Source organism: Corvus hawaiiensis, chromosome 3, assembly GCF_020740725.1.
Source record: "Corvus hawaiiensis isolate bCorHaw1 chromosome 3, bCorHaw1.pri.cur, whole genome shotgun sequence".
Classification (NCBI taxonomy): Eukaryota; Metazoa; Chordata; class Aves; order Passeriformes; family Corvidae; genus Corvus; species Corvus hawaiiensis.
The window spans coordinates 67,312,818-67,326,936 of NC_063215.1; the positions used below are offsets into that span (position 1 = coordinate 67,312,818).

Here is a 14,119-nt window from a genome sequence, read left to right on the forward strand (position 1 = left end):
TGACATGCACCCTTTGTGTCCCAAGCAGGTTTTTCAGCTGTAGCCTAGAAGAAGCCCAGAGCTGAGGGTTTATTTTAAATGGATATGAACAATTTCATACAGTTTAAGTTTCATTTAACTTCATTTCTTACCGATGTGACTTTTTGTATCTGGGCTGAGCTGTAGCCACTATTCTTGCTGTTAGGTAAAGCATACCTGGTCGTTGGTTTCTGTGTGTAACAGCTTTCTGGCTAGATATTAGATGTGAATACATGGATGGTATCAGCTTCAGGTGCATGTCAGGCCAGAAATGAGAAATGTTGAGGTCATCTATATAAGAAATATTCTGGTTGTCTTCTGTGATTTTTAATTTTTTTTAAAAATAAACATCTGAATTTTATAGATAAAACTTTATTGTACAACAGTCTCAGTTGCTGCTGAGGTATATGATCTTGTAAGTGGTGCTTTTTAATCATAACCTGATATTGCTTCAGACTGCATGAATTTTCACGATTGTGTGAAGTAGAAAATTTGAGTTGCAATTGGGCTTTTTTTTCTATGGCTTCATTCCAAGTGCAGGGACTGTTAGTCTGAACACTATCGTGTTGTGCTGCTTTGTGGTATGGAGTCTGGAAAGATTGATGCCAGCTGCCACCAAGAGGTTCTGCAAGAGAACGTTCCAGACAGCAGCGTGTTGTGGTCGCCTGGAGGGTATCTCTAGACTGATCTGCCAAGAAGCTGGTGGAGTCTTGAAGGGCTCTCAGAGACTCCTGATCTGGGCTGCAGCTGTCAAGCAGTTTGCCTGGTGTAAGGCACTGACTGCCCTGGCTGTGGTCTGTGCAGGGATTTGGAGGTTAAAGCCTTTGACAGGCTGCATGCATGTATGTATGTATTTTGTCTGCAGCAAGCAGACCTGGAAATCCATGCTGGATGAACCCCCTTTGCCTAGTCTGGTTGTCAGCAGTTATTTCACTGTCATTTAGGTACAGGTGATGAAGCATAGGCTCACCTTTAGCAGTGCTCAGTGCAATTTACCCAAGATGTGTCCTGTGATACAGGCAGGAGTGTCCTGTGCTGGAGGTGACTCACCCTGGTTTAGTGGGACCGGCTCTGTAAAATTGCAGGTGACTCCTAAATGGCTTCCTTAAGCATCCTGGGAAGCTGTCTCTCTGCACAGCTGGAGGCCACTGCTCCTCCCTCTTGACCTACAGGCACTTGCCTGCCCTTCCTCCTTGTCCTGCTGGGTCCTCCTGGCTGTCTCCCAGACCCTAGGTGGTGGTACTTTGGTGTCACACTGGCAGGGCACTTGAAGGGAAGGGCTCAGCAGCCCTTCCCATGCTTCAGCTGAACTTGTCTGTGACTGATCGCTAACATGGTTCTGAATCCAGGTGCAAAACGAGGCTGAGGGTGGGTAAGGCTGCAAGTGCTTTCAAGGGTTGTTCCAGCAGCTTTGCTCCCACAGTAGCTGTGCTGTGTACCGAAGGAGGCTATTATCTGCATCAGAAGCTTGAATAAGGGCCTTGGCACCCTTTGGAGTAATGCATTCAGGCAAAAAGGTGTTGACAAAGTCTGTTAATTAAAAGCCCATGGTTTCATAGGTTGTTTTCACCAGATGGGGAGCTTGTGAATTTTATGCATCAGAAACCCGCTTGGGAGGTGTTGTGAGGCTGATTCTACTGCAAAGGAGCTGCTGTGGTTACTAGCAAAGGCAAAACGTTTGTGTGATTCTGCAAGTACCAAAGTGTTGTGGATGGTTGAACAGCTTTATTGACAGATTAGGCAAAAAATTCTCCCACTTTTCAGGACAGTGTTTAATGTGACCTGTATCGAACAATCTAGGAGTAAGAAGAATGCATTTTTACTCATTGTTTTCTTGTTCTCTCTCTCCAGATGAACACAATGATGTACAGAAAAAAACCTTTACAAAATGGATAAATGCTCGATTTTCCAAGGTAACGTTGGTTTGGATATACTACTTTATTTTGTTTGATTCACTGTTTAGAACAATTTTGGTTAAACATGCTTTGCTCTTACTGTAGTTGAATACTCCTAGTAAGATGCCAGTATGGAGTGAAAACAGATAAAATACTGTAGTGTTTGCTCCCTCAATTTCCTCATGCACATAAACGTTTGATACTATATTTTAAGAAAAAAATGTAAGTCTATTTGTTAATATATTAGAACAGTTTTTTGCATGAGCATGTCTGTTTGGTTTTGTTTAGTTTTGGTTTGGTTTAGTTGATTTCTACATGCAGTTTTCAGAGTGCATTGCAGCAGATTTTGAACCTTCATTACTGTGTTTATTCTGTTACTGAGTTGGCTTTGCTCACTCTGCAAACCTCTAGTTGAAGCCACCTGGTGTTACTACAAGAGTCTTGACTGAAATTTTATATAATTACTTGCTCATTTTGAATTTTCCTTGGCTCTCATGCTGTACATTTCTCATTTTAATTCTCTTTACTGGCTTGAAACTTACTGTGGATCTTTAATGGTTTGGGATGAGAAAGGAAGTGAAGTTTGCTTTGGAATGCTATTTAAAGCCTGCTTTTTACACTGTTCTTCTGATAGGGAAAAATGACACTTTGCCCAGAAGCATAGTGTCTGTGGAAAGTTTTCCTACTTCATGGTTTGAATTTGTGAAAGAACCTGGGATATTATCAGGGAAATCTCATGTTTTTTCTAGCTAGTGTGGTGCTACAAATGGGGTAACTACTATTTTGTGTGCCCTTATTGAAAAGGGGCATGAATGTGAAATCCTAAAAGCAGATATAAATATAGAAGGAAGGGATGTGTGGTTTGGTTTGGGGTTGTTTTTTTCTTTTTTTGTTTTGTTTTTGTTTTTTTGGTTTTTTTTTTGTTTTTTTTTCTCCTCAAATAAAGCTGCTAAAGTGCTTTAGTAGTGAATGGCTGCTTCTGGAGCTCTGCCCTTCTGGAGTTCTTGATCAGCAATGTAAGGAATTTTTACCTTCCTTTCCTTCCCGTGCAACAGGACACTGGGCAATGCAAAGCTTGTGGCCTTGGTTGAATCATTTTGGCTTAGGTTTGTTTTGGTTGAAAGCTGATATCCTGCACTCTTCATCCAATACATTCTTGGCTAGTTTGCTCTTTAGAGGAAGAGTGTGTGTGGGTAACTGGTTGCTCTACGCTCAGCTTTTGACTGCTGCCCAGAGGAGTGGTGGTCCTGCAGGAGGACCATTAGGCAGGGCAGGATCACGTAAGGAAAGAAAATGTGGTGAGAAGGAAAGGACTGTTCATAGTCCTGTAGCTGGCATAAAGATGGCATGAACACTGAAATGACAGTGATACTGAGAATGAATGACAGTCATACTGAGAATGTGCCAGGTGACTTGTTTGTGAGTGCTGTGGACATTGTATTGAGGAAGGTAAAATTGTTTTCAGTCATTCTGCTAGGATACCCATGGGTATATCTTACAAAGCATCTTTCCTTCTATACTGTGTAATCAGACAGATCCTGCTAAGCTCCTCGATTTCCCTGGCACAGGATATGGTCAGATACTCATAGGATTTGAAGTAACTGCAGCTTCATAACTCTGTAACTTCATGGCCCATTAAACACCTGAAGCTATGAAAACCTTGTTAATGATTAAAGAGACTCTTATGAAAGGACATACTCTCGACTGCTCCATGTCCAATTCAAATTTGAGCATGACTATTTTGGCATGACAAGACACGGATTTATGAAGACTGGCATGTTCAAATTGCAAGGAAATTGATGGTGTTAAGTAGAAATCACCTCGAGTAAGAATGTCTAGTTTGAACTGTACCTTTATATTTTTAAGGGACTGATTTCAGTCCTGCTGTGTCAAAGTTTTTGTATGTACAAAGTCATTTGGGTTGTTTAAAATTCCTTTTATGTGAACTAGATTGATTTAGCTGCTTAATAGGATAGAGAGCTTTTAGAGGTTAGTTAAAAGTAATCTGACTTACACTGCAGGAAACAAAATTTTTGTGTGGAATTGCAAATTTCACTCAAAAAATTTTACTTGTCCCTCCATGTTAATTATATTGTACTTGCCCTTCATTTAAGCAAATAAAAAGCAATCCATTGAGCCTCTATAAATTAGCTTAGTGTACAAAAATCCTAAAATTGCAATTGCATAATGCCAAGTTTGATTTAAGACAATTCAGTAGGGTTTTACAAAGGATCTACAAAGAGAGCAGTGTCTTTCCCTTCTCTCATCAGAGAATAGGTAGGTAAGTAAAACACTTCAAGTATCTCAATTATGCTGTGAGGTGCCTGCTTCGGTACCCTGATCAGTGAGATCAGAGCTCTTGGTGTAGTTTCCAGTACAGTAATTTGGTTTTGTGCTCTTAGTTTAAACTGTGCTAGAACAATGCATTCTATTTGTGTGTCAGTAAATGTACTCAGCCAAGACTCAGTGCTCACTGTAGAAATACCTTAGGAGAGCCGTACGCACTGCAACTCACAAGCCTGTGATGGCTGTTTAGGAAGGATATTTTGTTAAAATTAAAGGCAATAAAAGTTGTTAGATAAATAGTCTGTTACCAAGCTTTAACCAATAGGAAAGTTTGCACTCAAATAAATATTGAGGCAGAGCATTTCAGCATATGTTTATAAAGTCATGTAATGTTTTTACTTTCTGTATTTTTTCCATTGCTCTGTCCAGTCTAATTTCAGGAGTCAGATTTAGCTGTTTCCCTGTGGTATAGCCTTACCAATTAAAGCTTCTAGTTGTATGGATAACTAATATATGTTCTTCACACTATGTAGCATTGTTTTCTATCCCTTTATCTCTTTCTATATTAATCTTCATTAATAGTTACCAGTTCATACCTATATATTATTTTCAGAACTCCTTTCTGCAGTGCAAAAGTGCTGTCTTGTCACAGTGGTTTTTAGCAACTGCAAATAAAGAAAAGTAAACATCAGACCTGGCTACTAATTTTGAGTGCCCAATCTGAGACTTTAGCTAAATTATCCCAGAGAATTTGACATTTCTTTGACATTTCTTGTTATAAAACAGAACTCTTGAGTCTTACGACAGAATTCAGAGGGTTCATTCTTCTGCAAACTGTCAAACCATCCAAAATATCTGGTTGGTTTTCAGATGGAGCTTGATCAGCATAGAAAAGGGTCTTGAAGATGATTATGCCTGTGTCAGCAAGGACTGGGTTTAATCATCTAAGGAAGTCTCTTAATCTGGCACACAGTTAGTAATTGCATGTAAAATTGTGTTTTAAATGATTCTGATGAGTCACAGGGGAAATTCTGGCTAACAGTGGAGTTTGAATTCAAGTCTGCAGGATAATGTAGTGCTCCGGTACCCATATATTGTTTCACATAGGTAGAGAGTGAACAAAGATTTTGAAATCAACCCTAGGTTATCCAAATATCTGAATAGTTTCATTCTTTATCTACTTACATGTTGTATCAGCAGGCCTGGGATTTTTCATTCCATCTTGCAGCATCTCTGATGCTTCTGCTTATAATTACAGAACAAAGTAGTTGGATACTCACACTTGTAACTCTAGAAGGTTTCTAGAAACTTGATAGGCATGTTAAGGAATTCAGGAGTCTTGTGTCCCACTTTAGAACCCTGCAAGTACAATTTTCTTCTGCCCTATTTTCTTTCTTTACTCCTACTCTCTGACCCTGTTTCTGGTTTGTTTTTTGTTTTTTTTTTTTTTTTTTTTTTTTTCCCCTCACTTACTATTACACCTTCTCATGTCAGAAGCCTTGCCTGCCTGGCAAATCCGGAATTTTGATTGCCCTGCCTATTTCATATTCACTTTTGCTTTTGTCACTATACTATATATTCCCATCAAGACTCAGTTTTTCTTTTCAAAGCTCCAGACCTGCTCTGTCTGCCCTTCAGTTCCCCTCTACAGCCTTTATGGGATTTGATGCGTGTGTGGTCAGTCCTATTTTTGCATCTCCCTTTGTCTCAGTGGTCGTAACCTTGCCCTCTCTTTACCTTCTTGCAGGATTCAGTCTTTGCTGGATTTAGTTTTCTCATTTTCCAAGGTGGTACTTTTCCAAGTTTGCTTTTAGATTGGTTCCTCTCCTCTTCTGCTATTCCTGATCTTGGCAGGTGGAATACAGAGTCAGCACAAGAAACATGATGCCCTAACTTAATTTAGACCCATGGAGTCAGGTCTGTCACAGCCTGTTGGAACTTAGTGCTGTCACTCACTAGAGGAAGTTCACAGATCCAGCATGGGCAAACTGAGGCTCTGTCTTTTTACCAAAGACTTGTTTTTTCATTACATTTGGGAAGTTTTCCCACAGGGATGGCAAAAAAAGTGTTACTGCTAGGAAGGTTGTGCTCTGCAAAAAGAGCATAAAAGCCCAGAGATTTGCTGTATTCCGTGAAAATGACATTAAGTTTCCCTGCCCCTCAGTTATAAGTCTTGGATATGTAAGGCTGTTGAATGGAGCCAGCTGGGGCATTGTTCCAAGGTGTCAGGAACTGCATTCAAAGCCCTTGCATGCCTGAGCGCTGGGCCTCAGGGCGCTGGGCCTTTCCATCACATGTTCCCATCACTTTCCAATCCAAGCCCTCAATTTCTTTTTTTTAATGTACAGAAGCCTTATACAGTCTTACTTGTGCATTTGCAGTGTTCTTGCTGCATGTGTTTGTGATTCTGATTCTCCAGGTCCTGTGCTAGTGCCCTGACATCTGCATTGGCCAACATTGACAGGGCTTGGAGCCAGACCAGGACCTGCCAGTGTGGATAAAGCCAGACATCGCACACTTTTACAGCATCTTAAGCTCTTTTTTTCCTACTCTGTGGTCTTCCAAAAATATGTTTCACTTTAGGGTTAGAGTAAAGAAGAGGTGGAGGTGTAGCTTGGGAGCAGAATGCATCCTCCAGGGCTGAGCTCTAAGTTAGCCTTTGAGAAGGCAAGTGCTCAGTGTGGGGCTCCTGTGCATTTCCTCTCCTGGGCTCTGATGTGTCCCCTCCCATGGAAGGACACCAAAGAAAGATGAGAGAAGACAGGCCAGTAGGAGAACTGATGAGTTGTACTTGGAGTGCTTTGGAATGTTACGGCTTTATATGCATCTTGAAACACAGTTCATCTTTCATTAGACCAGGCATTAATTCATTTGTTACCTACAAAGTCTTTTAGCTTTTTGTGTGGTGTGCTGAATAGATGTTTTCCTCCAATTTTGCTCTTTAATTTTCTGCTTTCCTCCAAGGGTTGTTTTGTCATAATAGTAAATGTCAGGTCCTGTACTTCTGAAGACATTTTGCAGCTCTACTGCTGACCCTTAGGAACTACAATAAGTCTTTTTAAAGACAAAATCATACCTATTCACGATAATTAATTTCTCATGACCCAAGATACCTGAGGTCAAAGACATTTCAGAAGTGTTTTTTTGGGGGAAAAGGAGAATTATGGAGTTCAGTGTATTAATCATGAAAGAAAAGAGACCAAAAAGATTGATTAGGCAATTTTGTCTGTCCAAGGTGACATCAGCTAAGGTAGTGTCTAGTCCTTTTTCTAGTTCAGTTTTTGTGGCACAAGCAAGGAAATACTTGATGGCTGGTAAAATACAGTCTAATTGCTTCTGATATTTTTCAATGCTGAATTAAACTGTAAAATGTAACATCACTCAAAGATGGCCAAAGCTTAAAAAGCCATAGCCTTGGTGGAAAAAGAGTAATAATCTGGGTGGAAAAGAAATAGTGTTTGCATGAGCCGGCCTTGAAAAAGTCGATTTTTAGTCTACTTAGTCTCTTTTTATGAGAAGACCAAATAGGCCTTTTCTAGGCCTAGGATATATATTAGCCAAGAAGCACAAAAATAATTTTTTCTTTGCTAATGAGTTATGGTAAGGATGACTACTTTTTAGCGTAAAAGCAATAATACATAGCATTTGTGATCTCTCCCAGCTATAGCCACAGCAAAAAATTTGCCATTTTTCTGCCCTCCTCTCAACTGCTGCTGTCTCCTACCCTAAGAACAAGGTGTGGGCAGCATCTCCCTTGCTGGACTTGAAAGCTTGGTATAGCAATATGGACTTAATTATTGCTGACTTTGGTTAATGATCTGGGTTTGGGATAGAGTATGACTCTGATCCATGAGCTAGGTTACCATATCAGTTGTTGGAGTGTTTGTCTGACCTTCTCAGGCACTAGAGCTGGACCTAGTAGAGGCACCAAAGCCAGTCTCTTCCTTTATCTGTTAGCTAATGAGAATAGTCAGCCTGGTTAGCAGCAATTTTTTTTAAGGATCCAAGTTACAATTTGAAGTTATCTGGCTTGAAAAACTATAAATAAAAGGATAACCTTTCACTCTTACAAGAGAAATAACTGACAGTGGTAAGCATGGTCCCAGCTGCTCCTGCTGGTAATATAACATAATGAAGCTTAATTGCATGCTGAGGTTAGTATTGTTACATTAAATGTGTTATTATAATGTAAGCTTATGTAAATGCATTAATAAATACACTGGAGAGAGAAAGATCTGCAGAGTTACTGATGCCTTGCTATGCTATTTGCACTGTTAGATTTTCCTTCCTTTGGTCATGTTGTCAGTCAAATATTTTAGGTGTTCTGTGAATTGAACTATCTTTAGCTTTTCAGCTTTACTGCTCCTTAAACTCATGTCTGTCATCTAGTAGAATCAAAATTTCCAGCATATCTCAGTGATGAGTCTTACTTCCCCCTGCCACCCCCTGTTAGTCTGGGGTTTTAAATAGCTATTTAGTTGCTTGTAACTGTTTTATTTTTGACCACCAGTAGTTATATATAATTTTGTCTATAAGGTGTCTTCCTCTTATGATTGTAACTTTTTATTTATTTGTTTTACTTGGTATTTGAATTCATAGTTTTGGTACTAGTGTCGTGTTGAGATGCCACAACTCCTTGGAAATATTCAGCATGGAGTAGAGCATACTCAAGGAAAATATATCTGTCACAGTATAGCTAGTATTTATGTATGATAAATACATAAATGATAAATCCCGTAACTCCTGAATGTGAGTGGAAGTAGAATGGAAAAAAGTATCACATTTTAACAAAAATACTGCTGTAAACCATGTCTGTGGTCTTAAATTAGAAACTGGCAAGTTTATTTGTTGACATGGTTGTTTACTTTATGCAATGACCTTTTTGCTTTCTGATTTGTTTCCCACATTGAGTTCCCATGTACTGGCCTTATGATGTAGCAGCACTTGACATGCTTCTTACTTGATATTGGTCATGATAAAATGTAGTTCTTGCTCCTGTGTTGAGTTTAAACTAGTTACCATGAGTTTCCTGGGAATGTACTTGAACACTATGAATGGTTCAAGCTCTCATTTAAGAGCCCAGCCTGTCCAATATTTACCCATTCTCAAAGGAAAGGGGTCTTTGCAGTTCTACTACTACTTTGACTTATTTATTGAGCATATTATTAGATGTTTAAAATTGTCATATGTTGGTTAAAAATAATTAGCTAAAATAACTCTTAACTTCATAAAAGTGACATTTGAAGATCAGAAGAATCTGATGGAAAGTCAGTATGTACTGCTTCCTATGTCTTTTGAGGTTGCTTTGGTGTTCCTGAAGTGGCAGTTGATGTAAATGGCAACCAGGGCTTTTCGCAGCACTGCTCTGAGCAGCTGGAGCTTGTCTGCTGCATTCCCTTAGTGGCTGGTGAAGGTCATTTGTATGGTTTCATGAAATGTGTTACTTTCCTGGTGACAGCCAGTGTGTATTACCTGTGAAACTGAGAGGACCTTTCATCCTGGTTTTAATGTTGTGACTACGCGGTCTGAATCAGTATCTCCAAGAAGGATGTGAAATAGAGGTGGCTTATCTCTTATTTTCCAATCTCTTTGGCATTCATTAATTGGAAAAATTAGATTTAATAATGTACCTTCAATACTTATTGATTTAAAGCACGGTAATTAATATGAGAAAATTTCATGTTTCTAGTTAAACAACTAGATAAACATTTCAACTTCTTTAATGATTGCCTTTGCATATAATTTCATGTTCAAGAATAAAGAACATAAATATTCATGATAATATGATACATAATAGCTGGTGTTTAAAAAAAGGAGGTTTTGTCCTACTGAGAATTTGTGACTCCCTTTTTCTCTCTAACTTGGCTCATTTTGATTCAGTTCTCCATTGGTAATAAAGGGACAATTAAGAATGTTCTACTGTAGAATATACTCAAGAGTGATCACTGTTTTGTAGCTGTGGTGGCTTTAGTAGAACAAACTGTGTAAGTGTTGATGGCTGGGCTTTCTACTGTCAGCAGCACTAGATGACTTATAAACAAAATCCAGATCAGATTTTTTTAAGTCATCCACTTCCTGGGAATGCTTTCTGGCAAAGAGAAGGAATGATTTCTGCACAGTCATGTTGGCTGGCCTGGATGACCCTTCTTTGTGAGTAATTCTAGATGCACACAAGGAAGTGTGAGTCACCCTCTTAAACCTGATCCAGGTAGAGGGACTTGAAAGATGGCCAAAGGGGCATATGAAGGCTGCTGCTGTGAGGAAATCACTGTGTGTGGTATCTCAGTCCCAAAGAGTGCCAGTGTCTTGCTGGAACGTGCAAAACTGATGCCTGAGGTGCCTGGTCTTGTGTACATATAGTAGCATCTGGTCTCCAGCTCAAAGATCATTAATAAACTGCTGCTTCCTCATGAGGTAAATCAACAGAAAAAGTGGCTTCTGCTGTGGATAACTAGCACAAGCTCTTTGTCTCTTCCTTCCCTTACTTGTGTTCACACAAAGGCTGGCACCAAAATATTTGTTGGAATAAATGTAACATGATGGATTGGATCTGGTTCTGATCCTTGTGTGTGTACGCCTAGTGGTGCATAACAAATGTCACCATGCAAAGTTCATGAGAACACAAGCAAGCCTAGCCCACAGCTTATGTATAATCCCTAGCTCTTATTTTTTTTACTTTCCTTTCCCTTGCTCTGCCTCCCTTTCCTTTTTCTTCTTCCTCTTTCCCTTACAGCAGCCCTGTTAAGTGAATCAACCCCTTTCTTGCTATCAGTGCTAATTTAAAGCACTGGGGAACCAACACTGCCTCTTTCTAAGTTAAGTCTATTAATTATGTTCTTTTGTCTGTTCTGTCAAACCCCCCTTGTGTCTGTTACAGTAACTGTGTACAGCTCTGCTGGCAAAGCCCTTTTGAACGGGCAGAGGGAAAGAGATTTCTGTCAGGTTTTTTTTTTTTTTTGTTTCTTTGTTTTTACTGCTCTTGTGGCAAACATAAGCAAAGCTGAGAAAAACTACCTTCTGTTAACCGATGAAAGTGTTCGGTGAGGGGGATGTGAATGCTTTACACCCTGAACCGGCACAGCTTCTTTGGTATGAAGTGTGTCCCTGCCTGTCGTTTATACTATCTCTGTTGTGTAAACTGGACTCTCTTTTGTCTTTGAGAAAGGACCCATTATCTGCCTTGTATTTGTACAGTGCTTAGCACAATGTAAGCTGCTCTTTAAGTGCTTACCAACACAACCGTGACTAGCCACTTGCCCTTGTGAAAGGCTTGGTGTGGTTTGTCACTGTCACCCTTTCTTATTAGACAAATACTTAAATTTCTTGATCCATTTTGCTCTGTGATGGACTGCTTCTCCTTACAGGACTGAACTACTTTGTACTTGTGTAGTCTAAGTATTTAGAAAGTAAAATGTCAGTTCTGAAGAAGAGAAATTTAGATTGCTTTAGCATACTGTATGCCGGAGAAGACTCTAGAGAGATAAATATATGTGCTTTTTGCGTACTGCAGATTGTGTGTATCTGTGGGTACAGGCTTTATTTTTCACAAGGCCAGAATATTTTTGGGGTATTAGGAGTGAGCAGTATGGATGTGGGTAGGGATGGCAATGGAAGCAATCTACAGAGCCCCATGCCTTAGTTTCTGTCCTCCCCCAGAGCCCAGGTTCTTGCAGCAGCACACCAGACTGCCCCAGCACACAGCTGGTCTCAGGGCTGCCTGCTTCACCCCAGTGCAGTCTGCATGGAACAGGTGCCCTCCTGGGAGTCAGGCTGCTGCGTCAGAGCCAGGGTTCAAGTGTGCTCCTGGCCCCTGGACTAGAAGCACAGGCCCAGCCTTAGAGGCCATATATTGCAGTTCCCAGATTGCCCTTCCACTGCCCCAGCAGCCTGCCCCAGAAGGCTCTGTGGTGGGCCCTACCTGTAAGGTGATGAGGCTCTACGTGGGTTTTATCACAAAGAGAGGGTGATGGCAGCAGCCTGGCCTGGCTCTGGGCTGGCTCATGCCTGGCACAGGAGGGCATGCATAGCTGCTTTGTCAGCATTGCCCCAGAGCTTTTCTTTGTCTTCTCTGGGGAGGTAAATGTATGGGACTATCTCTTGGGGCTGCCATTTAAATAAATTATTTTCCTACACCCTTACATGCTTAATAAACTTCATTAGTCATGTGACTGTCAGAAGCTGGGATCTGTAGCTGTTCTCTCTGGATAAGGAAAGTAGAAGACTTCCTGAAGGACAGTGGGTTGCTATTGAACTGCGTCCCAAGAAAGCAGTCCAGTATCCAGCTGCACTGGAGGACAGAGCAGTGATGTTTCTGACTGCAGACCGTATGGTTCACATAGCAGATCCTGCATGGAAATGTGTGTTCAGGTGTGAGGAAAATGCATGAGTGTGAGGAGGCAGTGTGAGCAGAGCAGGATGCAGTGCCTGTGCAGTCTCTGCTCCATTGGGACATCAACTGACTATCAGGGCTTGCTTTGTGCCCTGATGGGATAGCTGAGGCTGTCTGGGTGGCAGCTGTCACCAGATGTCTGCATGTGATTCAGGTGGGCATGGGATGCTGGAGAAGCAGGTTTTCAGCTTTCCTGGTGGGTGTGCTTCTGTGGTGATGGGCTTGGTGGGGTGGGTGCTGCAACCTTTTCTTAGCAGACTTGAGTCACCTTGCATGTGGGGAAATACGGCCTGTGAGCTGACTTCTTTCCCTCAGAGAGCATATACTAGACTTTACTAAGTACAGAGGCTTTGTATATTGCTTTGTATATACTTTGTATATACTTTTACAAACCAGGAATGAGTAGCTTAGTTGAAGAAATAATTTAATACTCTTCTGCTGACTTTTTAAACAGACAGCAAAACATGGTGCTCTGATGGCCAGTGAAATGGAAAAATCATTCTCCTGAGAAAGCAGATCTGAATTATTTCCACCATCACAACAGGGTGCATTGCGTGGGGCTGGAACATACCATGACATGTTGAAATGAACGACTGAAAGCAGGAAGTCATTCAGCTTATTTTCATGCATGTGAAGTGAGGGGATGGAAGCAAAGAAAGAAGGCTATATGCTCTCAATACCCTTGTTGCACTGTATAAAATGATGTATCTTTCTGCTTTTTCAGTAGATCCAAATCCTTTTTAACTTCTGGACATAAGGCAACAAATTCATTGAGGATATATGGCTATAACATTCTCAGTTTTGGTGTTATACATGTGTGTTGTTCTGATTATAATTATACAGTTAATTATAATTATATAAAAAGGCCTTCTTTCTGTAGGGCCTTTGACAGTGTCTCCCACAGCATCATTTGTCACTAAATTGGAGAGATGATAGGGGTTTGATGAATGGACTGTTAGATGAATGAGGAATTGCCTAGACAGCTGCATCCAAAAATTTGCAGTCAACTGCTCAATGTCCAAATGGAGATCAGAAACAAGTGCTGTCCCTCAGGGGTCCATAATGTCATCTGTAGGGGTCAATATCACCAGTGACATGCAGTGGGTTTGAGTATGCCCTCAGCAAGTTTGCAGATGACACCATGCTGAGCAAGTGCCATTGATTTGCAAGTGGGAATGGACATCATCCAGAAAGACATCAGGCTAGAGTGGTGGGCCCATGTGAATCTCGGGACGTTCAGCAAGGCCAAGTACATGGTCCTGGCCTCCACCTGCATCATGGCATTCCCCAATCTGTACAGACTGGGAGATTAGTAGATTAAGAGCAGCCTTCTCCACAGGGAGAAGGACTTGGGGGATACTGGTGGATGAAAAACTGGACATGAGACAGCAATGTGTGTTTCAACCCAGAAAGGCAACCATATCCTGGGCTTCATAAAAAAAAAAAAAGTGTGGCTAGCAGGTCAGCGGAGATGATTCTCCCCCTCTCTTCAATGACTAACAAGTTTAGTTGGTTGGTTGGTTGGTTTTTT

The 14,119-nt window shown here is 40.8% G+C and overlaps 1 protein-coding gene across 4 annotated transcripts in view; it reads left to right on the forward strand.

Moving 5' to 3' along the window:
• Positions 1 to 14,119, forward strand: part of UTRN (utrophin) — a 356,635-nt gene that overhangs the window by 55,411 nt on the left and 287,105 nt on the right. For all 4 annotated transcript variants that reach the window (XM_048296202.1, XM_048296200.1, XM_048296204.1 and 1 more), the window contains one exon: positions 1,870 to 1,931. In XM_048296202.1, the coding sequence (XP_048152159.1) occupies positions 1,870 to 1,931 (62 nt within the window). The remainder of the gene's footprint in view (positions 1 to 1,869; positions 1,932 to 14,119) is intronic.